At 40.7% G+C, this 27,510-nt stretch overlaps 1 protein-coding gene across 6 annotated transcripts in view; it reads left to right on the top strand.

The window, feature by feature from the left end:
• The window catches only part of SOX5 (SRY-box transcription factor 5), a 291,555-nt gene extending 265,560 nt beyond the window's left edge, over positions 1-25,995 (top strand). For all 6 annotated transcript variants that reach the window (XM_086466682.1, XM_086466688.1, XM_086466675.1 and 3 more), the window contains 4 exons: positions 14,608-14,716; positions 15,668-15,841; positions 22,117-22,333; positions 25,692-25,995. In XM_086466682.1, the coding sequence (XP_086322808.1) occupies positions 14,608-14,716; positions 15,668-15,841; positions 22,117-22,333; positions 25,692-25,995 (804 nt within the window). The remainder of the gene's footprint in view (positions 1-14,607; positions 14,717-15,667; positions 15,842-22,116; positions 22,334-25,691) is intronic.
• Positions 25,996-27,510: the final 1,515 nt, after the last annotated feature.

Here is a 27,510-nt window from a genome sequence, read left to right as displayed (position 1 = left end):
GCCCTCACAAGAACTTTGGAGGCCACTAATTCTCTGTTCCAGCCTGTCAACGTGTATTATGAGAAGGTAGTCTTGGAAATCTCTGGGTCTAAGTGGAAATCTTGCTTTATGGAAATGCTTACATGTGTTTGTGAGATGAGCTGGATTTGAGAATATTCAAGCTTCTTTAGGAACATAAGCTTTGCTGATACTCAGGCTCAGCTTCTGGGTATTTAGCCTTGTGAGGTTGTCATATATGATATTTTGTGACCACTGCAATGTAGCACTGTCATGTCACGTTAGATGACTTAACAAAATTGAAAAAATGGAGAATTGACAACACAAACTACACCAAACATTTGCAGTGAAACTTAGAGGCAGCAGAATGTACGGGCCTTACCACCTTCTGCTTTTGAACCGGCCTGTGAAGCTGTGCTGTAACAAAATACGGACAAAGTGCATATTCTGTAGTAAGATTTGCATGTACTGTAACTGTCGTGTATGTCAAAGAGGTGGCAATTTGATGCTTCTCTCTGGAAATACCTGATGTCTTTCCGTGCACTGCCCTGGTTTATGTAGGATAAATAGACCTGCCAGTCCTTGCTGCCACATTTATAGCGAGCTGTCCTTACAATTCTGCCACCTAAGATATACATCCAAACACTTGTGTGCGTCTCAACATCATATGCTTAGCAGGACTTTTTCCTCAGTTCCTCTTTTCCCCTGCAATATTTTCTGAGGTGATACAGCCATCATCGTGCAGTGCAACAAAGATGACTGTTGTTGCATTTGATGTAAACTGAATTTTATTGAAACCACTTCTAGTGGCTTTTCACTGTAGGGCCTTGTGTGAGTCACTGAGATAGGCAGATAAATAGAGTGAATAAAAATGATCAGCTATTTAGCAGAAACTTGAAAGTCAGTCGTCCTAGGAAGCTTGTGAGTCAAACAATATTGTCCAGAATGAGCAGATTGCTAATTTGGATAGCTTTCCATTTTCCCTAGTTTTAGATGGAGTTTGATCAATAAGCTGTGAGAAGCCAGCAGTCTGGGTAATGAATGTTAAATGTACATGTGAGTCTCTCACTACTGTACTTTTTTCATCAGCCTATCCTGGATGTAAGTGATGTAGAAATTACTCCAATTTCATGAACTTTCTTGAGAAGAAGGGGAAGGAAAAAAGAGGTCAGTGTAATAGGTATCTGGCAGTACATACAATCTCTCTTAGAAGAATAAGAGCACTGGTATGGGAGAGAGAAATAGAGGGATGGAGCGTGTTTACGGCATTTCACATAGAAGAGTACCAGAAGGGAAAAGGGAAAAGCAGAGTGTCAGATATAAGAAGAAGTGATCACAAGCACAAAGGAATTTATATTCAAATATTTAAGCATTCTTGAAAGGATGCTCGGAGCAGAAATTTCTTTTCTCTGCTCCCCATGTAGAAATGACTTTAACACTCAGCCAGATGCTAATGCAAAGTGACTCAAGCTATTCCTCGCAAGCATAGCTAAATTGCCGTTATTTGTTAAGCGCATTGAATTCAGCTGTGGATACAGCAGTTGGTTGCATTCAGAAAGCATCTGTACCCTTTTTTTCCTTTTTTTTTTTTTTTTCTTTTTTTTTTTTTTTTTTAATCCTCCAAAGCAGAGACAACTCTACCTATCTCCCCCCTCTCCTCCCTTGTGCTGGCTGGGAATTGTCAAGTGACAACCGACCAAATCCTTTTGGACAGGAAGCCTTCATCCTGAGTTCTATATACTTGCAAAGCAGGCCTTGTGGTTGGATCAGGAAGCCCATTAAAAGCACTTTGATGGTATGGAAATTCATCTTCATGAAGCACCCAGGCCCCTAAGCAGCATGCTGTTTAGCTGTGGTTACAGATCAGTCATTCACATCGGAGGGCAGTAATTGTGCTGACGGCTTGTTCGGCAATGGAAGTACATAAAATAATCCCAGGCCCTCCACCATGGCATTGCGAGTTAATCTTCTTTAATACAGATCAGCTGTTGTTCTAACACATGACTTTATGCTGGCTCTAGTGACTCTGCACAGCCTTTTGATTAAGTAACAGGAGTGGAACCATCTGCATTCACTTTATTCTGTTACTTTCCTATTGTTGGGATTCTCCTTACCCGTTCTGTTTTCACTTCTCACCCTCAACCCCAGTTGAAGTTTATTTTCCTCTCTAATTCATGCCTCCTGGTGGGCTCCTGGAAGGCAGAGGAGTTCCTTTACAAGGTAGCAGGAAGAAAAAATTGTTTGCTCAGTTGGAAATTTTTCTAAAGCAGCTCTAGAGTTTGGGGGTTTTGATACAATAAATGCCAAAACTTTATTGGGGAGCACTGATTTATTTTTTTTTCTTTTTTAATTTTATTTTTTTATTTTTTAAAGTGGAGACAGGAAAGGACAGAACCAAGTCTGAGCTCTCCTAGAGACAGAAGAAAGACTCTCCTTCCTGTAGAGTGATCTCAGTTTTTATAGGTAACAAACACTCATCTGGGACTATCCCAAATTTTCCCCCCTTGGAGACTGTTCCACAGTGGCTAGTGTAGTTATGGAGACCTAGGATTCTCTGAGAACCTGTTGAGTTTTTTGTTGCATGGGTTGCTGCTGCAGCCTACCAGTGAAGGTAGGCTCTGTGCAGTTTCTGAACATGTATGTTAGACTCTTGGTAGGGGTTTATCTGCCGGCTGAGCTGGCACAAGGCTGGAAATAACCTTTGCGAGTCTCTGTTAAAGCTCTTGGGGCATTTCTCCTCACACATACATGACCTGTTATCTGGCTCGTGTTCCCAGTGGGGTTGATCCCTGTGGACAGCCAGACCTGCCAGCTGTAAGGCAGTAGTCAGACAGGAATTTGGTGGAATTGGAGAGAAACTGTATAAAAAGAGTCATAAATAAGAAAAGATTTTTTAAAATGGCTAGGATGATTTGGGTGAGTCACTTTATGGGCATCCAACTTGGACCATCTTGAGGGATTTGATTTTCAGAGGATTACAGTAAAAACTATAAGCATCATGATGAACATGGATTTTACTAAAACCTATTTTAATTGCAAATGCAATAAAACATATTTTTACATTACTTTTCTTGGAAACATTTCCGTGTATGAATGAGAAGTGTGTATATATGTTTTTCTGGTTTCTTGGAAACCCAGGAGCATAGTTTTATTTGTAATTGTCATCTACAGTTAATTATAGCTTGATATGTACTATACATAAACAGTGTTACCTTTTATACATGTAGCTTAGAGTGCAGATTGTCATCTAGTGCAAACACCACAATGGGCAACATCAGCAAGTGGACTCTGGTGTATTTGTTCAGCCCCAAAACTGCCTGTTCCTCTGTGAAGGAGATGTACACAAACACAAAGAGCCAGCATGTGTGTGCATGCATACCAACCTACAGTGCACTCTTTCAGAGATACACAGCACAAACATGTACTGAGCTAGCCAGTAATTTTCTGACTTTAGTCAAACTCTCAGGCATTCGTGTATGTACTATGGTAACTGTAAAAAAGGAAGAAGGGGGCACACAAGCAGGTATTGGAGCATGGGCCTGTGTACACTGGTACAAACACAGGTACTGGTTTCCGAATGCTGGTACCTACTGCTAAAGGTGCAGGTGGCTGGGACAGTTGTGTAAGTACACACAGCAACGCAAGCATTTCAGGGATGTATGGATGCAGTCACACTCGTAGCATGCTCTGAGATGAGTACATCTGAATGCATGTACCTCCTGTGCTGAAGTGTTTCTTAACCTGTGATACAAGTTCTCCCTTTTATTGCTTGGAGTGTGTCCTTTAAAAAGGCTCTGACATGTACTTGTCTGCTGGGCTGTAACTAAAGAGCTATTTGTAACAATATTTATTCCAGCATTGTAAGCAGGAGCCTATTTATTACTCATGCTTATGGAACACCAGGTTCAGAATGGCTTTCCTCCCATTCCCACCCACCCCTCCTCCCACCATCCTCCCCACTCCCACCCCCATCTCCCCCTCTTCCCCTTAACAGAGTGCCAAACATGAAATGACAGTGACCAATGTTGACTTAATGTGGATGTTTAATAATGAAAAAAGTGTGTCAGTTCCAGCGTTAGTTACAAATGGCAGTAAGTATATCGGGTGGCAGCACTGTAATAATTTTACATCCATCATTCCTTCCTGATGCCTCGCTGGCTGCCTGATGGATGGGGAAGAGCAGAGTTAACTCTTAAGAAACTGCTGTGATCTGCTGAGCTGAAATGAATTCTGTCCCTGCCCTCCCCTCGGGGAGGAGGGCGATATTAAGAATCTCAAACCCGCAGATCCTGCTGTCTTTGAGAAATAAAACACTGGAGCTGACTTTACTAAAGGCATTAAGGAGGAGCTGGTTTAACACATGGGATTTAAGTTTCTCTTGCAGTAGAGAATTTTACTTCAATAACATTTTTTTTCTTCTCCTAATGGTTAAACTTGAACCAGAAAGTCAAGAAGAAACTGGAGGAGAGAAGGGCAGGGAGGAGAAGAAAAGAGAAGGGTTGGTAAAACAGACTCTGACCCCGTGCTTGGTGGAGACACTGACAGTCCATAGGTCAGACTAGAGTGAGTAAGTTGTAATGATTGAAACTGGGAAAAACAGGACCTGGCACAAGCTGGGCTCCCCAAACAGGAGAGACGCACTGGAAACAAGTCCAAAGGTGCAGTACTAAAATCATAAACCAAATCACTTTTTAAGAGTTGAAACCTTCCCGTTTTCATTTTACTGGAAAAATACTTTAGCATTCTCAGTGACTAGCAGAGACTATATTACCCACAGACATTGCATTCACATACACTTTCCCCTGCAAGTTCAGCAGACTGCTAATATATACGTCCTGTAATCTGTAGCCCACTCTATTCCTCACTGGCCTGTAAAACACTAGGAAAGATGATCAGTGGAATTTTTTTGTTCTCTTCTTGCAGTGTGAGCAGACATCAGTTTGGAATAATTATTATACAATGTGGGGACCAGGGAGTATCTTGCAGACAATGGACTGTTACAGTCTCACAACACAAAAGTTAACATATTATCCTAACAACTGTATTTCCCCTTCTTATTACCCTTTTCCCTACCCTCTTCCTAATTTTGTCATACTGAGGTTCTTTGCCAGCAGAAATTCTTGTGTGAGGGTTTCAGCCCTCTTTGTTAATGCTATCAACACAGAGCAGAGAGTTTTCAAAAAGCTTGACAGGAAGGCGAGCAGGTATTATGTCATCACCCATCCATCACCCTGTATGTCAGCCTTTCAGTAAGTCCAATCAGCAGGCTCAACAGGATCCTTCAAGTTCAAGGAGTCCTGTATTCAACAGGGCTACTGTATCCATTGTCATTTCTCCTGAAACTTTTCTCAAATTTAATTAAAAACACACGTCAAGTTTGCACACTGCAAAGATCAAAATTGTTTTTGCCCAGCACTGGTAACTAAGCATTAAACATTTTGATTCGCTTCAGTTGGAAGTTGATTCCTTTTTCCTCCCCCCACCCCCCGCCATTTTTTTTTTGCCATTTGCTTTGTGGAGCTTGTGTATATTTATATTTACAGCCTCTGCATTTAATGGCCACATGCCTTGTTTTCACAGATGGCCAGTGGAAGACTTCCCCTCCCCCCTTTTCTTTTAGTAGAGCCTGCCTTTGGTTTTGCTACTTTTGTCACAGTGCCACTACTCTCAGTTAGCAAGTGCCTACGCATGGGAGGGAGAGATTCTGCAATGAGGATTTTTTTTTATTATTCCCCCAAAGATTTTAGCTCTCTGTTTTGAAATGCCTTTTTTTTTTTTTCCCTGATTGACCATCATCTGTTAAATACCCAGATGCATTTTTCAAAGAAAAATTAAATGTGTGTATTTGTGTGTGTCTTCAGTGCATTATTATGGCAGGGATGCATGGGCAGGGTTAGCTAATAAAAAATGAAACATGCAGAGGGAGGGACAAATTCTGCCCACAGATGTGTGTGTGAAACTCCCGTTGAAGTCAAGGAGAATAGCAGGCAAAGAGGCAAGGGAAGAACCCTGGATCCTTGCAGCTGCTGAAGTCTGAATGGGAATTTTTAAGTCTTCGTTCACTCTAAAGAGCAGAGATTGGAAACGTTCACAGGCTCCTGTGGATCAGGGGGGGACTGCAGCTGTTTATACCTTAGTGGAAATTTTATTAAGCCCAATAAAGATGGATCAACTTCCTCCTGAAAAAAAAACATACAATTGATTTGGAGTTCTTGTTATGTCTTGAGCTTTTTGAGTCTTTACATTTCAGTTCTTAGCTGTGCCCTACAGCAATGAGAGCTAATTACTTCCTGAGATTTTCTTATTATTTTTACATAATCACGTGCCTCCAGTAGCTAGGGCTTTCAGCACATTCATGGGCACCAGCATCAGTGGAATACCTTTCTTCAGTCTAGTAAAGGCTGAGCCTGATTCTTATGTGAATTGTGTCCCTTTAGTCACCTGGGGGATCAGCCTATCCTCTGCTGCCCATCCTAGTATGCAGGTGTTCACCTAGCTGAGTGACAAACAGCCTCTAGTGTGTTTTGGGAGTGCTGAACTTTGCCTTTAATGGTGTTGATGCTGACGCTGGGGAGTAGACAAGCTAAGCCTCACTGCATGACTGGGAAAATGTTGCAGGTAGCCTAGATAGCATGTCAACATCTTCATTAGGGCTGGAAGAAATGTAAGCAAAGGTACAGCGGCCTTCATAATTTTAATACCTTCTAGGGAAAACCAGAAAGGAATAGTTGATGTATCTGTAATGCTGCTGCACAGTTGAGTCACCCATTGTTTAATGAACAATTGCCAGGAAAGCAGAGACTGTGTTCCTGCTTTCTCTTTACATGCATGTAGACCCTCTTTCCTAGGATATCCTGCATGGGTTGTGATTTTCATCGTGTTTCATTTTTGGTGTGACACGTCTCTTCCCCGATTAACCCTTCCTTTCCTTGCTGATCACCTGTAGCAGCGCTTACTGACTCATGAAATCCTTCATTAAAATTTACACAGTAGATTTCATCCAGAGCTCTCAAAGCTCTTCACAGTCATGGGAAAATGTCATGATCTCCACCCTGCTTAGTTGGGGAAATGAAGGTGCGGTGACTGAACAATTCACGCAAAGTTACAGAGCACGTCAGCCCAGAAAGCAGTCTAGATGAGAAACTGGGTCATGTAACTCTTAACCTGTTTGCAATCAGTGGATTACAGCTGGATCTGGTTGAGGTCGATGCCTATGCCTGCACTGTGAAAACTTTTCTAGGAAGGAAGCGGTGTCTGTCTCATCACTCTGCTGTGCTTTTGCTTTCCTTTTTATTTCATCTTTAAAGTAATGGGCTGGGCCAGTCCTACCTGCATTTTCATTTAAAAATCCTGACTTGCACTATCTCTCAGAGCTCATAACCAAAGAGAAGGAGGACCTTAGTGTCCTCATTTCCTCTAGAATTGCTGCTTCCCATCGGTTTGTTTCCAAGTCAAATGATGTATTTTACTGAGGAAGTAATTCTTTCTTAAATAAAGAATTAAAAAAAAAAAAAATCGTAGGGACCTGACTCCTGCCAAGTTATTGAGGATTTTCCTCTTCATTTCAGTGGACTCTGTTTTGCCTGCAGTGCTTTGAAAGGTACTGACTTGAGAGCCCTTCGAAGTCAATGACCTGTGTTCACAATGTACAGCAAAGAAGATGGCTATACAAATTTCAGCAAATTCCGGGCCTAATTGATCCATCTGATTTTTTTCACTGTAACATCTCATAAGGCATCTCTCTACTGAGTCCATATAGCACTTCATATAGATTACAAATCAGATGCAGTGATTCCTGGGCAGTATTGAACCAATCTGGATTTTAATATATACCATAAAACAAAAGATAGAGTTCCTTTGCCAAGTGATGTAGCCCAAATTACAACTGAATCTGAAAATTCTGAAAGAAGTTCCATAAAATCAGGAAGAGACACAAATAAAGAATGTTCTTTTATTTTCTTGATTCTAATGCTGCTTTTAGGTTCTGTGGGTGGATTATTCCATGAAAAAGAGAGATCTCAGATAAGCAAGACTGAAAGAACTGAGGGGGTGGTGAACACATTGTTTCTTCATACTCAACTTTGATGCAACAACAACAAAAAAATCTCCCAAATGATAAATTGCTGTGACATTATAAATAATCTTTCATCTTCTTTGGTGGTCCACAGAGTTTATAGAATTGGAAGGCTAAAACCCTTCTTTGTTGTTTCTTCCCTTTTCATTAGTACAGTAGAAGACTATAAAATTGTGCAGCCAGAAGGGGTTTAACAATCACTGAGTCAACATTTGAAAGTCTCAGTCTATTTTATCATTTTATGCATGTGCTTTTTATGAGTTTTACAGCCCTGCAAGCGTTACTTAAGCAAGGTTCATAGTAATGGCGGATCTGTAACTGCTCTTATTTGTATTTTATTTTGCTTTCCCTTGTAACGTGTGCCATCAGTGAGAGTCACAATTCCACACTCACAAAGAAATTATAAGCTTGAGGTTGTAATTTTTAGATAAGATTCAGGATTGCTACTTTCAGTCTTACTAAGGACCCTTTGGCAAGTCAGGTGAAATGTGACTTAGTTGCCCATCTGGTTAATAATGCTGCCTTTCTTTGTGCAATTTTGTGGCTAAATTCACTGATGAGTGCAAAACACTTGGGCAATGTGATCTATTACATAGAAAAACCTAAACCTAAATGGAAGACCCTTCCAAAAAGAGCTGTAAATTCTCTTACAGCAGTTACAGATATAACAGGCTCTGGACTGTAACATGGTTTGGACTGGGACATAGACATTGTGCCCAGTACCTGTTTTGAAGCGCCATGGCATTGATATGCAGGAGTAGAGCCTGGACTGCAAATAATTCATCATGTGCAAACCTCTGGGCACACCTCTCACTACCGCCAGTAGTTCCTCTAAATTCTTCCAGCTCTCTGTCATCCGTAATGCTTACCTACCTCATGTTTTCCGCATTTTGAAAGACTGTGGATGAAGATTTTATAACTCAAGCTATTCTGATGTTTATTATTGCAAGAGGCAGAGGAATTGCACAGAAAGATTACTTTTACAAAGCTTTCACTCATGTCAGATGTAGGATAAGACTCTTCACCTTTATGGAGAGCTAAGGAAAATATCATAATGTTCAATGGATAACACCTGCTACCACCAGTGTGTCTGATAATTAAAGATGTTTTTCTGTCATAAACAGAAGTGAACTTTCATTGCGGGATCATAGTCTAGCAGCTAATCTGCCTAATACTTTAAGATTTAGTGCATATTGACCAAGATACGTGTCAGAATGGTTGATATTTAATGGGGCTTGCTGAGAGAAGACTTATGTCTCAGCACCAGAAACCTCATTCGATGCTGTCACAGGCCCCACTCAACAATCTAAGGTAAAAACTAGCTTATCAAAACTCAAAATATTGGAAAATACCACCTTTAGAGTTTAGATGTGGGATTTTTTTCCACAGAGCAGGATGGTAAATAGCTGGACAAACTGCACTTTGAGAGAAAGGCGGGAATTTGGGCACTGAAGAGGACAATAACAGGCAACCATCCATTTTGTTTTATGTGCTGACTCTGAAGGGAGCAAAGGTAGTAGGCACTCTGTCCATCAGTGTATGTGTAATTCTTAGGTGCAAGAACTGATGGGTTAGTTTCTCCTTTCGGTCCATAGGTAACTGTGTTTGGCTCTCTCCAGCTTCTCTACAAATGCATTTTTTTTGCATGGTCTTTAAGTTCACTTGGAGTAAGAAAAGCGGGAGTGTAAAGGGGTGTGCCTGAACATTCCTCCTCTAGTATTCTACACTGGCTGTATCTCTGCAGGCATCAAACTGAGAGGGAAAATAATTCATATCAGGGGAAATGGGAGTAGGGTTAGGGGAGCAGAAAAGCGAAGAGTGGACTGCTTCAGTAAAACTGCTAACCTTGAATTATGCAATCGGAAAAACAGCTCTGCCAAAATACAATTCTGACGGAGTTCAGAGTACTGTCAGTGTTTGCCAAATACCCCAGCCAAAAGGATGTCTTGAAGAGGGGGAGGAGGGATCCATTGCCATATGCCCAGCATTCACAGTATTCTGGAAGAACTGTGGAGTCCTCCAGGAGTGGAGGCGTGTGCATGCTCTCAGGTGCACCCTGAGCATTGATACCATGATCCAACACAATACAGGAGCAGCGAGGTCAGAGGGGAGTAGGTAAATATATCAGAATGTCTTTGTTTCTCAAACCTTCCAAGGTTTTGCTTCACATTTGTACAGTAGTGGGAGGAGTTCTGGCAAACATTATCAGGCTGTTCTACATATGTTTTGACTCTTCTTGTTTTATGTTTCTTCTATGAAAGAGACTGCAACCAAGTTCTTGTCATTTTTAGATCAATGTTTTGTTAAACTATGACAGCTATCCATGACAGAGAGCCAAGTAACTTTTGCAGCTGACCACAAAACTGAGTCTGATTTGCGGTGCTTAGTCATTTTTTATATATATATATTTATTTCTTTTCTACATGACACACTCTATGTGTGTATGTGTTTTTCATTGTTCTTTTAAATATAATTAGAACATTGCTAGGAGCTGTGGTACAAATCAGTCTTCTTCAGCAGATTACTTTCTTTGATTAATGAAGTTTTAGAAACTTCACATTGTGGCTATTGATGAAACCTCTCTGGTTATACTTTGAACAATTGGGCTGTTGTGGGATTGATTGCTCTCTACAGTATTATCTTCTCTGGTTTGCCCATTACAATTTTAAATGATCCAGACAATAGGCTCTCCTACAATCCAACAGAAATGACCATTAGGATAGTTTTTCCCAATCTCTGCCGAGGTTCTTCACAGAGGAGAACAATGTATACAAGATGTCTTTCAGCCTTCTGGGGCCTGATTCAAAATTCAGAAGTTTAGAAGAAAAAGAATCACTTTATCTTTAGCAAGAGATCCCTACGTTTCTTCTCCTGCAAGAGCAGAAGTATTCCTTACCATTTGTTTTCACTGCTTTGTGCTGTCTGATTTTTAGCCTGTCTCACAAGCAGTTCTTTGCACCACTTTCTCAGGTTTGGACCAATCTTGCCTGTTCTTCCTGGCAGCATTGGCTCTAGACTGCAGTTGATGCCACTCATGCATTGCTCATAGGATGAACAGCAGTTTATACCTCTGAGGTGTGGAGCAGATCTGAAACGAAGGAATTATCACTCTGGTTGTTTTCTTGTAGCTTTAAAAACCTGAAAGCATGTACGATTTCTTCAGCTGAACTCTCTTCCCTATTTCTTTCCCTGCCCAGCAAGACAATTGGATGTAGAGCTTGATAAAATAATAAACTAAGTTTAAGGCATAGTCTAACATAGTGTGCAGGAATGTGCCACTGCCTCCTGAATTCTAGAGCTGTATCACAACTGCTTTAATAAAGTGTGCTGCTGAACCAAACATGCGTGTACTCTACCTGTTGTCTCTGGATGGTGCCACAGCTTGCTACAGTTTACACAGCTAATCCAACACAGTGAAGTGGTGACAGTTTTAAGAATGTGTAATTTGCTATTGAATAATGATGATAAATAGATCCTATTTTTGTATAAACTTGAAACCTTTGTGGACCTCTTGTTCAAAGCTTTTAAATCATTTCTGTGAGAGGAGGCTGGGCTAGCAACGTCAGCAGGTTGCCACCTTATTTGGGGTCAGGGAAGAAAAGGTGTTTTTCCTTTGTTTGTTTGGAGCACCTATAAATACTTTCTCCATAAACTAGAAGATTCTGTAGGAAAGGTAGAGATACTTCCATCAAACGAAAAGCAGTAAGTCATCAACTGAATGCTTTCAAACAAAACAACGTGGGAATGCTGCTTAACTCCTTTCAAATATTTTGTATTTGTAAAAGTGTTTCTGTACGTCAGGATTGGGGAAAATCAGCCGCCCCATGTTTGATAGGAAGAGCGTAGGACAGGAGCGTAGTTGATGCATAGTCAGGCTTTCGAATCCTGCCAGGGTGTCACTGATCTCTTTCTGCTCTCCTAGTGCTGTTGCAGAGGCCTAGGAAAGAGCACACCTTAGACTTATTCTTCCCTGGGTACTTTTTAACCTTAAACATTTTAAACATTAACGCAGAAAAGTACAGCTGGCTATTTTGTCATCCTCTTTTCCAAGAGCAATGCTGTGCAGTTGTTCTTTTTAACTGCCACCTTATTGTTCCTGATTGAATTGCACTGTCATTCTCTATGTTTAAGTAGCAGGGAGTAAATAGTCACCACGTTGAAAGGGTGGTCTCCCCGCTCACCCATGTTTCAGCTGTCCGGAGAGCCACCTCCAAGCACTGGGGCTCAGCAGCGCAGCCCGAGAGCTCGGCCCTCGCCTGGCATTCCTTCACAGCCCCTCTTGGATCATGCCTGCGCTCTCTCACTTCATCTAATGTGGCTGTACCTCAAAATGCAAAACTCTGCCCAAGATGGATAGCGGCACAGCATCTGTAGGCTTGTTAAGTCAAGCTTGGATAAACGAGCCATACCCAGTGTGTACCTTGCAGACAGCATGCCGGAGTATTCGCTGACCTTAAGACTCAATCAGATCATGTCGGCAGAGTGTGGTTCTGAATGTAACTGCCTCTGACTTCAACAGCTGCGTTTACTGCATAAAGAAAAAGCTGTTAAGCCTGTGCCCTTTGCACGCTCAGCTCTGTTTCTCTAAGAGGTTTATACATGATTCAAGAAAAGTCTGCAGCAGAATACCTCCCCTCCCCCATGATATACCCAACAAGAGGAGATGTTCTTTTATATTTTAGGCTGGTGGCAGCATTTTTAAATTATTTCTGACATAAAAATTTTTGATCTCTCTCATTATGAAGTTTACAGTAAATAGATTTTTTTTTTTTTTTTTTTCTGAAGAAAAACTGTTGACTTCTATTATATATCTGAGATCCCTTTGGAGGATATACAAAGACAACTTATTCCTGACTTTCTGTCTGCTGTCACGCTGCTTTGGAAATGAGAGCTGAGTTAAAACCAATAGATCAAACAGTTTGGTAAAGCTAAATGCCTGGATAGTTCAGGTGCTTATTGGAAGCTTTTCCAAGTTTTCTGGATCTGCAGTACCTAGTAGTGTTAGAGTAACCTTTTTGCTTGTGATAAGCTGATGCTGCTGCATGAGCTTTTCCTGCAAAAACCAAGGGGATAACTCATCTTGCATGCTTTCGGTGGTGATGTGTCTGGTTATAGACAGAGCACCAGGAGTGCGGAAGGGACCCATGATGAAAATGAATCTCAGGAGTAGGAAAGTTAACCTCATGTTCCCTAACTGTGTGGGCGTACGAAGTTCAGCAAATTAGCCTTGTTTCTAACTCTCTCAAGAAAATCTTTGTGAAATGACTTACATGAATTTGAACTGTTCTTTGAATTGCAGATGCAGGGACATCACATTGCAGGAAGCATTTCTGTATTTGCATTGTTCTTTTTTCTGTTTTCTTCTATAATACAACCCAGTGACATTATTAGGCTACATAGAATAGTTGTAAAGTCTCTGGTTGCCATGTGAAATCTGAAAGTTTGTTTTAGTTTTGTTGATCTTCTGCAGTCATCAGGAGTGGAATAGAGCAACAAAACAGCAATCTTTCTTTCAGGAAGAAGCTCAAAAGAATTTTGTCGGCTGGAGCCACTTTACTATCGTGCCATATCATGTCATTTTCTTAGCTTCGCAAAAGGCACAGTGCCTAACATTTTGAAATGTTAGTATTGCTTTCCTGAAAGATTTATTTTTAAACATATGATTGTCAGGAAGATAGAGTGTTTATGAGTAAAAGTCATTGGGAAAACAAAAACAGTGGGAAAATGGAACACCTTTGTGTTTGTAAAGTCAAACAATTCAGGGGGAAGTGAGGTGTTTTGAAGAGAACATTGGAATTAATGTCCCTGGCATGTTGTTTTGGCAGTGTCTTTAGACACCGCTGCAGCCTGACAGATTAATTGGCAGCACGCACTAGCCTGTTGCAATCCAGGGTTCACAGATAGTTCTGACTAGATGAATGACGGACGGGGTGTTAGTAGGGTTGGGCAAAACAGCCCAGACAAGAACACAAACTGCTGCCCAAGTATCATGCTTAATTCAGGCTGACCCTTTCCCAAGGCCTGAATAAGTTTGAACTACAGTGGTAGGGTTTTTTCCCCTATGGGCTGCTTCCTAAAATATTGCCTTTTAAAAAAGAAAAAGGGCAAAGTCAGTCATGTTTCTGCACTTTGATTGCAGGCTGGAAATAGAGTAAAACAATAAATACATTGCAAAAGAGCGTGTGTCATCTAAACTTCCAGTTCAGCTTTGCAGTCCCAGGGACATAAAGAGTTGAAGTATTCTTCAGATGTGCAGCCAATTTTATCATGCCTAACTAAACCAATCTTTTCAACACTATAAAGTTTGCTCATCACTAGCTAATAAGCATGTTTTAAAAAGGACTTGTTAGAGTCTGCAACTGTATCCCTTTCAGAAAAAAAATACTATTACTTATTCTTAAATACCTGGCTCAGTAAACTGTTGTGAATGAATTGTTATCCAGCTTCCCTATCAACCTTCAAAATTACCTATGAACTTTGCAGTTACAATGTTTAATTATTTTCCTGATCCAAATACCATCATCTTGCCCACATAGGACAAAACAACACTGGAGACCCTGACTCAGCAACTGGCAGTGAAACAGAGTGAAGACGGGAAGTTTAGCCACGCAATGATGGATTTCAACATGAGTGGAGATTCTGATGGTCAGTACCATGGCTTATCCTTATTTCCAGGTTTGTGTGTGTACATGTCAACGGGATCTGGAGGAGAATCCAAGTGCTTTGGAGGCCTGTGAGGAGTAAGAGCGGTTAGCAATAAGTGGCTATGAAACAAGGCAGGAAAAAATGATTCATCATGTGGTGTTTTAAGTCTGGAGGTGATTTTTAGCCTTCTCTTCTGTACACTGCAGTTCTCAAGACTGGACCAAGAATGTATTTCTGATGGCAAAAGAGAATAAGGAAGGCAAATGATGTGGGCTAAAGGGAATAAAAGAGGCAAATAGATGTGGGCTAAATGAGATCACACAGTGAGTTCATGAATTATAGACCTGATCATCTGTAGGTGTTACATGCTCTGCATCTGTAGGAACTTTCTTGGTTTGATGAAGCAAGCATAATGTTCTTTTCTGTCTCTGCTATTGCTTGTTCTGTCATGGAGAGGGAAGCACAAAAATAGGCAGATGTGTAAATGTTCATTTGCTAGTTAGAGAATTACTTAAGAAGAAATGCCTGATGTTGCCATATATTACCCCCTTACCATCACAAAAAAGGTAGAAGATAGGTAACATAATATGACGAGCATTCTGTAAGCAAGAAAAGAAGTAAAAAGAAAATCAACATTGATAAGTGTTGGGTTTTTGTTATTAAGTAGCAAAAGATGGTTTAGAAAAGCTGTTTACTGCTTTGTGCTGAAAAAAACAATTGAAACTCTTCATCAAGTCTATACTACGTGATACTGAATCAATAGGATTAACTAAAAACTAGACAATATATAATATACGGTATTTCCTGCTGCTTCAAGTAAAAAGAAGAGGCACCATTAACCTATTGTGAACGCTGACTCATTGAATGTGCAGCATCTGACATAGGTTACTGATGGCAGAGGAAGCTGCATAATGAAACACAAGCTGGGAATGTTTTTCTCTTTCTTTTTAGGAAGTGCAGGAGTTTCAGAGTCTAGAATTTATCGGGAATCCAGAGGGCGTGGTAGCAATGAGCCCCATATCAAGCGCCCAATGAATGCATTCATGGTGTGGGCTAAAGATGAACGGAGGAAGATCCTTCAAGCCTTCCCTGACATGCACAACTCCAATATCAGCAAGATACTAGGTAAGAATGATAGACCACTCTTCTTTCAGTAGCAAGATTCAAAGAACTTTTGACTGAATAGAGCAGACACTGTTAGCAGAATTACTGTCTCTAGAATGTCTATTTTGCTACTCAAATGACTGCACCAAGGACAACAGTGATACAAGCTTCCACCGTGCTGCGCAGCGGTGCACATTAACCATAACCTGAAATGTTCTTGTGTCTTTGTAATTACTGAGATTGCAGTGGTGGTATTGGTGTGAAAAAATGAACTGAATAGACAAAACCAGTTCATTTCATTAGGCTGTTGAGCAAGCACAAAATGACTGCTATCATTTATTTGCCCACATAATTCATCTAACTAGATTCTGTGGGGTAGCACACCACAGTATTTGATTTGTGCCATAGCACTTTCTGTTCAAATCAGTGGACATAGGGAAAAGATCCTAAAATACATCCTTTTATTTTATGCACTGACAGGATTTTTATTATGTTTCTGTTATATTAAATTTCCCTTTAGTACATGATCTCTATCACAAGCTGCTTTAATTCTAAATATTCTGAAAAGAATCCTGAAATCAAAAAAAAGAAACATCAGAACTAATTTCCATATCCATTGCTCTTCACATCCCAAGCAATATTTGTCATGAACGTCATCTACTGAATTTCATGCCATAGTCTTCCAACTTTTCGCTACTTGCTCAAATTCCCAGGAGCACCTTCTGTCCTAAGTTACTCCTCTGTGACATGCTGAATGATACAGAAGGTGAATAATGAGGATCTCTGAGGCCAGTAAAAAAATCTGTGGCCAAATTGGAGATGTTGCCTTTTTACTGGTAAAGACTGTGTAACAGGACCTAAGCATCCGTCAGGCCAGTGAGTAAAAGCTTAAGCAGGGAACGTGTTTGCCTGGGCTGCAGGTCTCATTGGTTTTGCAGACAACTCAAGAGTTGTAGCGCAATTGTAATGGCAGCATTAACCAGCTGCAGGGCTGGTAAATCTGCTGGGTTTAGACTGGTCAGAGGTTTGAAGTTTAGCTTAATTAGAGTGGTATTATGAAAAGTTAGCAGGGGGCAAGTGCGAAGGAGATAAATTGCTCACAGAGGCAGAATGTATTGGCTGTGAATGGCAGATGTGACGATATTAACCCATGATTAAAAGGGTGGTACGAGATGATTAGATTAGTTATGGGAACAGGATTAGAAGGCTAAATTGGTTATGTTGATGGTAAAATAACCTTATACTGGTTAAAAGGGATTATACTGGTCAGAGGTGTATGATGTGATTAAACTGAGGACAGGGCAGTAATAGTTTTGGTCTGTTTCTAAATTGAGAGTAGACCTGGTTAAACCTGTTTTTAAATAATCAGCTTCAGAAATCTACAAGATCATTCTGAATGGCCCTTTTCATATAGAAAGTACAAAGAGAGCTTGATGTTTTCCCTCTTAACTGATTGTTTTGGATAACAACCTCCGACAGCACGCTGCTAATTCATTCTGCTTAAAACAGGCGCTTGAGCTGGGCTGACATTTTACGCAGTCTCTGGGGATCCTGGTTGACATTTTAAAGGGCTTCTAAGCATTTTATAATACCCTAAAATCTGGTTTTAATAAGCCATTCTGCTGAAATTGTTAACATAAGGAATCACCTTTTACTATTTGGCGCTAGATCAGGGAGATATGGGGACATCTTTTTCTGATTAGATATACAGTAGTTGGAGTAAAATGTGCAAATTCATTACAGATCCTGTTGAGGTGACAGACAGTATAGCTGACTCCAAACTCTTTCTGTTTTGCTGCCAGATATGGGGAAAAGCAAGGTCTGAGGCAGTAAGAGATGATGTTTCTATTTCTTTCCAGCATCACATTTAATTTTTTTTTTATTCCACCTATGCAATGGAGAGGGATGTCCTGACGTCTTCTTTCTTGACAGAAACGTTGCAAAGGTCTTCACTCAATTGGAAAAGGCCAGTCTTTTGAAGTCAGCAGGGAGCCCTCTGTTAACTGGCATAGGGTGAGCAACTAGAAGCTTACAGTTCAGCCAGGGTTTAGGGTCTCTTTATTAGAAAGCCACAATTTTTCCTTACCCTTTTTTTTAGCAGCACTGCTACACATTGAGGTCAGAGAGCTTGTTGTCACCGGGAGTAGCTTAGATGGAGCTAACCAATCGAGGGTCATTTTTATAGTAAAATGAGGGGAGTTGCCCTTCCCAGCACTAGAATTCTCTAGGGATTATGTTTGACACTGTGGTATTATGTTTTGAGCATAAAAATTAGATACATGGATTTGTCACTAAATTCATCTGTGCATACGTTTGTCATCCATCTGTTCATTGCAACTTAAACTTGTGGATAATGATTCTTTTTTAGTAAATGTTAAAAAAGTGCTAAAATGGGTCTGCTGGACCCTATCAATTTAATAATGCATTGTTTAGATATTTTTGTAAATATTTTAATTAATTTCACTGAGAAATCCATATAAAGAGATTAGGAAAAGATGAAGTTAGATACTACCTTCAGAAATTCTCTTGTGGATGTGCGTGTGAATAGAAACCTATACACATACCTATATGTTATACAGGTTTGTGTATGTGAGGGTATTTTTTAAATGTAAAATCAGCCAGATTCAGGCGCTCAGATTGAAAAATGTCAGTCTAATGGACAAAAAGTTAGGCAATATTACAAACAGCTGAAAATTCTTGTCAGAGAAGCTTGGCTTCTAAACCCTCCTAGTGCATGCATGTGTGTGCCTGAGCACAAGTGCCAGGGCACACATGGGGGCATCACTTTTCTGCCCTAGACTCAGATAGCTGGCCTCTACAGCCGTGTTCACAGTCATTGTGTGTGTACAGTTCTAACTGCCCTAGCTCACTTTGGGGGCAGGAGCCATAGCTGGTGCTGCAAAGTCTTACAGTTTTGTCATTTATTTTCTAAATACTTCAGCCACCAGATCAGGGAGAATTGTGCGAGAATCCTGCTTGTCGTTATGTATGCGTCCAGGGAGGAGAATGGGTTCTTGTTTTCATAGTGAAGGAGAAAAGCCTTGCATACTTGACCCACTCAAAGCTTACTAACACAGATGGTGAGCAGGAAGCTCACCCAAGAGTGTAAATCTTCCCTTAAAAAGGAAAAAGAAAAATCTATTTTTCAAGATTCTTCAGTCACACCTTGTTTGGGCTTGGGCTAGCCATGGTGTGTAGGTACCTGTGCCTGCCTGTATGTGTATATGGACACATAAAACAATGGCAGATAAAGTTATTACAAATATGTTATGTCCAAACACAAGATATTTTTAACCAGTTTTAGTATATTGATTGATGGTATTCATTCATAGCTTAGCTTGCCTGTGGGTGCACATTCAAAGATCAGTTATGTATTCTTCAGACTTTCAAAATTTCAGATTAAGAGCGATCAGAGAGCTGGTTGGATTTTGTATATTACTAAGAAAATAAGTGAAAATGATAAAATGTAAAAACTAAGGCTTTATCATCAGAAAATGAGCCCTCTTTCAGAATTTATTTTGACAGCATTGTTTGTTTAATTATTTATGATACTTCAAAACATACTACTAAATTATATTTAGTATATTTTGTAAAAATGGTAAAGTCATAGTAAGAGAAGGTATCACTGCAGAACGCAGCTATTAAAAATTTGCTAGGAAGAGAGGTGAGACTGCCAGGATTTTTGTTGTATTGAGTTTGCATCTTAGGAAAGAAAAACATAATGAATGACATTTATGTATAAATATTGTATACATAACTGTATGTACAAATATTATGCATCAAAATTTCAGTTTTTATGACCCTGATCCTGCAAAGACTTGTGTGTTTGCCTAATTTCATCCACTGTTTATGGATCTTTTCACATGAGGAGGTGGGAATCTGCCTGCCCAGATCCAACTGTAGGATTGCATCAAGTGAGCTAGGACAGCAAAAGGAATTGTGCTGGGACAGAACATTTACATGGCAATTTTGCAACAACTAACTTTCTGTCTGTCCTTCTATAAAGCAAATGTCAAGATTTGATTAAAGACTGAAGTTTTCAAATTCGTTATTCATAATTTGTGATTCATCAGCAGGAAATGGGGCTGGGGCTGTTTTCTAAGGCACTAGGACTACAGCAGGTCTGTGATTAGAGGACTCTAGATTTAGACTAACTTTAATGATTTTTTTCCTATGCTAGAACGCCAGTGTGCCAGTGCCTGCAAGGTAGAATTTGAAAGCAGACCTACGTCTGGGCATCTTCCGGTAGAGCTCATATGCTTTGCCCTGAATTCTTAACATTGTTCAACACAGGCCCTGTCTACTTTTCCATCTTACGCAACGTTAGTAGGTGTTAAGTGTTTTGGTATTCTCCACATGTTTATCACTGTGTCATTTAGCTCAAAATGTAGGAGGTATGTGTATAAAGTTGGTGTCACTTTTTCTAGCCACTCTCTTTGCCAGAAAAAGCTTGGGATAATTTCTCTGCAGGAGACAAAGCTGCTGACCAGGATTCTGGCTGCAGAGTTTTGCTGCCCTGCGTAACACAGAGCCCTGCCACAGATCCTGTGCACAGACACTACCTCTGTATGACATACGAAGTGCCGTGCAGGAGTTCAATCCAAATACTAGAAACCATCTAGTCACGCTCATACGGTGCTGCGCCTAAGCTAATAACGATGGAATTAAACTGTTTCCCATTCCAGAAGTACCGGAACTGGAGGATCTCTGCATGTTATGTGTTGCAAACATCGTGAAAAATTATGGTTTTGACTCCAAAGTAATGTTTGCTTAGAAAGGGATGTCTGTTGTTCCTCTTCAGAACAAAGACATCATCATTTACAAATCTGTTATCTCTAGGTGTGAGATCAAGCTGTAGCAGCCTGTTAGCCCTTCACTCCAGAAGCCCAAACCGCAGCTTGGAATAAAGATTCAAAGAGCAATGGGGAAAATGGTGTCAATAATCAGAAGGGACCCATCTATAGGGAACCAAACTGGTTTTCTTTCCTGGGAAGGGATAACTTTGCTCTCTATATTGCAAGTCTTAGAGGCACTGTGAGTTAAGACCAGCCTGAGTAATAGCATGAGCTAAGTACAGTATGAGTAACCATAAAAAATGAAGAACAAGACGAAGTCAAGTATGACATATGACATTATGAACCCATTAAATTGAGAAACTATTGAAACTTTTTTTCCAATGGGAAAATTGACTATTTTCCAATAAAGTTTTCCTTCTAGGCCACATGTTTCACAGCTCAGACCATTCCTGTTATTTGAAATGTATCTTACCCTGAAGCACTTCTGTAGTTCATGGAAAAATAAAATAGGATAACTGATTCAAGAAATTTTGCTTTCTGGTCCCGTATTATGTCCTTTAAGAAATATTAGTTTATAAACTTCATAAGGTATTTGAAAAAAATGGTAAAGTCTTCATTATTTCCCTCGCTCAAACATCCAAACTAACATAGGCAGAGTGTTAAAAACAAGGCTGCCAGCAATGAAGCCGTAGTGTGGCTCTGTGGAGAGGTATGCCAGTATCCCAGTGCTCTTCTCTTCATGACACATACTAAATTCTTCAAGTTGGAGCTGGCAGTGTTCACCAGGACTCGATCTTGGAGTTAAAACCCCACTGAGACATACAGGATAGTTTATAGCTTTTAGAGGCATTGCTTCAGGGTCTTTGCAGGCTTCCGTACCCAGCAACATAGCATTTATGATCAGCTCATATTCTGCTTCTCACAAACCTGGAAGCTGGAAAGATACGGTATTTGTCATGAAAGACTGAGCTGTAGACACATGCATATCCAGAGTTTATGCCCTGATCCAGGCGTGGTGGAGCACAGCGACTAGATTGCAGCACATGGGAGCGGTGCCTCCTCTAATACAGACCCATGGCCAAAGGAAAGTGTGGGGGACGTAGCAGAGCAGACTCTGTGTGTCTAAGGGGTCTTTGACCCTTCACTAAAATACACTGCCTTGTTTTCTAAAACAAGGTGTCAGGGATTGCACATTATCAGGATGATGGTTTTACTTGCCACCTGAAAGACATTATAATGTAGATTAGTTTCAGTAAAATACTGAGTTATGACTTCCAGTAACATCTCTATCTACCTCTTGGCCATACCCAAGAGGTTTACCAGTCAAATACAAACAAGACCTGACCCTTGTCTAGAAGCTCTGACAGATTCCCAGCCCAAAGCGATATGACCGTAGGTATCTTGTTCTGGGTGACCTACTTGTTTCTCTGCCTTTCAGTGTTTGTGGATGAGTACAATCTCATTTTTCATTCTTTTTTTTTTTTTTTTTTTTGGTGACAGGATCTCGCTGGAAAGCTATGACAAACCTAGAGAAGCAGCCATACTATGAGGAGCAGGCCAGACTCAGCAAACAGCACCTGGAGAAATACCCAGACTACAAATACAAGCCAAGGCCGAAGCGTACCTGCCTTGTAGATGGCAAAAAATTACGCATCGGCGAGTACAAGGCTATCATGCGCAACAGACGCCAGGAGATGAGGCAGTATTTTAATGTTGGGTATGGAACCTTTAAAAACTACTGCTCATTTCAGCAAAAAGAAATTTTCAGGGAGGTTTCTTAATTCAATGTGGTAAATGTTGTATTTTATTGGCAAGAACATTATATATTGCTAACAGAATATGAAGCTTATACTTTAAAACAATGTGTTCCAGGAGGAAGTTAGGCAGTTAGGGATTTTTTTTTGTTGGCTCTGCTATATACTCATCTTACAGCTTCGACCAACTGTCTCATTTCCACTCTGATCATGCAAAAAAACCCCAAACCAAACTTAAGATTTTCCAATGAAACTTAAGTCTTCTAATAAAGCCTTATAAGTATTACTTCATTGTGAAGCTTCAGAGATTATATCTGAATGAATCTATGGTAGTGCCTCTTGATGTAAAATCCAAAAATACAGGTTTGCGTTCAGTATGAAGCGTGGCAAGTGGTCTGCAAAAGGACTGATGAACGTACTGAACTTCAGCTGGAATATGGACTTGGCTTAGTTAATTCATATCAGGCATGAAGTCGTCTGCGGTGTTCATCATGACGGCATTTGTCATACTAGGGAGTGTCGTCCAGTACAGTAAGCTAAACGCTTCGTGTTGAGCATATATTTCAAGAAGATCGGTTCTGATAAACAGCTAATAGATTAGCTTGATATTAGATTAAAATCTGCCTAGAAAACTAGCATGTATTTTCCTTCTGCAAAGACTCCTTGGTTTTGGTTGCAGCAGATCAAAAGAATTGAAGTAATCAAATATTCTGCAATATTCCTGAATTCACTCCAGGAAATTAAAAGCTACACAGTGGTCTTAAAAAAAGCAAAACCAGCAACACGAGCGACCCTCAGAAATAATGGAATTTGTGTTCTGTTTCATCGGAATTTGGAATCATTTTAATATTAACTGAGCTGGACATCTCTCTAGTTAATGGCTAGAAGTAGCAATAAAGGAGAGAATATCTGTTCAGCAACTGTTAAGTGTCATCGGACTGTGTTTTAAACAGCTACAGTGTGCATTGTTATAATAAGCTGCTCAGCAGAGAAATTTGAGCTGCTTAACCCTGTGGCGCTGGCAGGTCCGGTGATCCCAATGGTAAGCACTGAAACAAACACAGGGAAGTCAGCCAACATTTGGCATCAAGAGATTAAAAAAAGAGGAGGGGGGCCTTCTGGAAAAAGAATAAGTGGCAACAGAGCCCCCAAAACACTGCTTATCTGGTTAACATGCATGCTCCATCATGGGAAAAAAAATTAACCTTGTAACATTCTGCATATTATTTAGCTTTGCAAACAAGGCTGACATTGAAATCAAGACATTTCTGGAGATAATTTGCACAGGGGTGTTAGAGCACAGAACCTGGGGTGAGATTTTTATGGAAGTTACTGACAAAGCGGCCGACGACTGCAGTGAGGTCGGTGTTTGATGCGGGTAGTCGCAGCACTACAGTTGCATTCCTGGTTTTAGTTCCCCGTCTGCTTCATCACTCAGTACAGGTCATTTAGGGCTAAACTTCCAAACACCAGCCCAGCTCCTGCCTGGGCACCAAAAGAAGTGGTTGGATTTACAAGAACTGTGGCTATGCCAGCTGCTGGGATGTGCTGAAAGCCTGTCCGAAGGCATCACAGTGGGAAGGACTGGGCATTTTTTGCGGCTCTTGGACTTAATGCTTCCCTGTCTCAGTGGCCTCATCTTTAATGGTAGTGTAGCAAGCTCACCTCACTGGATTGCTGAGAGCCCTAATACATTAGGATCTGAGGATTGCTCTGAGATCCTCTGGAGTGGACATCCTATAGAAGTGGAATAATACTATTCTTAAATTATTTAATATTTGAAAAGCACTCTGAAAAGCACCATTTAAGTGCAAAGTGTTCCTATTGTTAAATATTAAAAGCAATTTAAGTGTGCTGAATCTTGTTACAGAAATGCTGACTCCAGAAAACAAAAGCCTTCCTATTGAATTAAGAATAAAATGCAAATTAGATCCGCTCCCTACTTTAAGAGCTGTATCTTCAGCTGAGACAACTTCTACTTGTTTCAGAAACACGGAAATCAGGACTGTGCGGAGGGAGGCCTCGCGCGAATGGCAGGCAGGAAGTATCTGAAAATGCAGCAAGCAATTCCAAACAAATGTAAAGCTGCTTGGCAGAGGAAAGTCTTTCAGGATCACTGTACTGTGCAAGGCTTACTGTACAGCCAGGGCACAGGCAGGCAGGGGAACAGGGGAGGGTTTCATTCTTAATTAAGAATGTTCATCTCAAGAGACTCTGCCCTGTCTCCTGTGGCAAGGCTTTTCAGTGCAGATGGACACACCGCTGATGACATTACAATGTGCAGCATGTACTGAAGAGTATTACTGCAATGGAATTACTTCATGCAGCAGGGAAACAAAAGGAGCATGAATTTTAAATCTCTAGGCTTGTTGGGACCCTGAAGCTTCTCAGGGAAACAAACACTGGTATAACACAGCTAGTGTTCTTGATGCAAAGGGAATTTCTATGGCCTGGAATAATTCTTCTTTCATTACTGCAGACAGGTTTCCAAGGCTTAGATGCTGTATAAAGGCATCCTGTAGAGGATTTTCTCAAATGCTCATGTTGCTTGCTTGCTTTTTATTTATTTTTAAATAATGCATGCTTCCGTTTTAAGTCTGCCTTTTCCCAATTTTATCCACCTTCCTTCAAAGGTTCTGCTTTTCACAAATGCCACTCACTGTGGAAGTTATCACCTTCCAGTGGGAGGCCCGTAGTGATCATCCTGTAAACCCATGTTGGCCCCAGGAAGCCCACTGTTCTTCTCCCTAATAATGGCCAGGTCTGTGAGTGAACGTGGAGTAAACATTGCCTTTTTGGACAGACTTGCCTTGCTTTCTCCTCATCCACTGGTACTTTCCTACAGCACCTCCCCATTCTTGTGCAAACTACCTAGCCCTTGCCGTGTCTCTCCTGTTGTCAATATGTTACTTTTATGTCTAGTCCTATGAGCAGCTGGGTTTATTTAAAAGGAAGATTTCAAAATACCTGGTTTTTAAGGTGGGCCACAGTTGAAAGGATGTTTATCTTTGGCTGGCAGCTCATGGGACACGCAGTTTACCCAGTAAAGAAGTTTGCATCGCAAGCAGGCAAGCTGAAGCTGTGTAGCTCAGGTAGAGATGTTACAGAGATTGGGGTTTCTTGTCAGTGAAGTTGGTTTGGGCTTGATATTCAATAGCATCGGTCAGTAAGACTGGAATATTGATACAAGGGTTGTCTTGCGTGGGCCATCCAGGAGCTTCCAAGGGCATATGCTGTGGGCTTGCAAAGTGCTATTGTACTTGCCCTCCCTTTACGCCTTCAAACGTATTCAAACATCCTTTTACTTTTTCTCCACGGCAGGCAACAAGCACAGATTCCCATTGCCACCGCGGGCGTAGTTTACCCAGGAGCCATTGCCATGGCAGGAATGCCTTCCCCACATCTGCCCTCTGAGCACTCGAGCGTGTCCAGCAGCCCGGAGCCCGGGATGCCCGTCATCCAGAGCACTTACGGCATCAAAGGCGAGGAGCCTCATATCAAGGAAGAGATGCAGACCGATGACGTCAATGGCGAAATCTACGATGAATACGATGAGGAAGAGGATGACCCCGATGCGGACTATGGCAGTGACAGTGAAAATCACATTGCGGGGCAAGCCAACTGATCAGGGTCCAAATATCTCGTGACCTACAGGACTTCAAGGAGAAAAGAAAAAAACAAATAAAGCCCCATCTGGTTTATCCTTGCCAGTGGCCAAGCACATTAACTTTCTCATACACTGACTGTTACTTTAACTGTTAGTCTTAACTAGTTGGGACATCAGCTGACTAATAGACATCAGCCTGCATCAGAAGAAAAAAAGGCTCAGAAGAAAGGAAACAAAGACAACGACGACAACAACAACAGAATGATATAAGCTATGGGTAAAATAATGCCAGTAATTCAGCTGCTATACCCAAGCACTGAAGTCTTACCCGTCGACCTTTTATTATTATTATTTTTTTTTCAAATAAACTTTATGGCTGTTTGTTCTACAATGTTCTAGAAATTCTCACTCAGGTACACAGTGCCAACAAGTGGCTTGTGAATGTGTTTTGTTGTTTTGTGCTACAGTTTAAAGAGAAATAATTTTTTTTTTTTTTGGTAATGCACCTGACAGGAAAGAAAAAAGATAAAATTCCTTTTACCCCCTCTGTCTCCTCCTCCTCCCTGGCAAATCTGGGTCAGAAGTGTGCGTGTGTGTGCGTGCGTGCCTGTGCGCGTGGCTGGCAAGGAAGGAAGTGGGGAGTCTGTTTCTGTTAACCCCAACAAGCAATTATTTCCTTTCAAGAGAGGACTTCTCTTCATCAGTTGCACACCATACTGAGTCTTTGAGCAAGTGCCAAATTTGTACTAAAGCGCTGAACTAGTCCAATTTGCTTTTTTTTTTGGTTGGTCTCTTCTTCTTGTTTTGTTCTTCTTTTGCTTTTCTTTTGCTTCCTGCTCTGTCTTAAGTTAGGACAGTGTTGAATCTTAGACAATCCCTTGAAGAACCTGATATACCAGCAGCTGGTGAGATTAGACATATATTTTTGGTTTTGGTTTTGCTTTTTAAAGGAAACTGTAGGTGCCGTTCTCAGGTGAAAAAAGAGAGAGAGAGAGAGAGAGAGACATAAGAAATTTAGAGAAAAAATATTTTATGGTCTTGGATTTTCATGTGTGCGTGTTTATGGTACTAATAAGAATAATATTGGATTATTGTGAGCAAAAAGCATGTTCCAGAATGAAGTTCCGCACCCTCCAAATGACTTGGTCTGTAAGGAGCCTTTGCTTTTAATTTACACTTCAAGTGGCAGCATGTACAACATTAAAAAAAGGCTTGTCCAAAATGTGATTTGCTCTGCACAGGACAGGGCAACTAGAAATGTTACCTCCTCACTGAGCATAATTAGGTTACCATGATGTCCAGTTTTGATGAAGTCATACCTTCAGGGTGGCTAAGTACTGATCTCTGATTCAAAAGGCAATTTCTTTTAAACTGACATTTTTTTCTCCTTTGCACTTGCAGAAATCCATTTATATCAGCGGGATGTTTGTGTAGGAAGGAAGACTAATAGCTAAGAAGAGATTTCCATGTTCAAAGTGGGCATATAAGAACCCGAACGTTTGCGGTGCTGAGTTTCCCTAGCTGCTGCCTCTC

Source organism: Leptosomus discolor, chromosome 1 (genome assembly GCF_034619465.1).
Source record: "Leptosomus discolor isolate bLepDis1 chromosome 1, bLepDis1.hap2, whole genome shotgun sequence".
NCBI lineage: Eukaryota > Metazoa > Chordata > Aves > Leptosomiformes > Leptosomidae > Leptosomus > Leptosomus discolor.
Note: the sequence above shows the minus strand (reverse complement) of the source record. Positions and strands in the feature narration are given on the sequence as shown.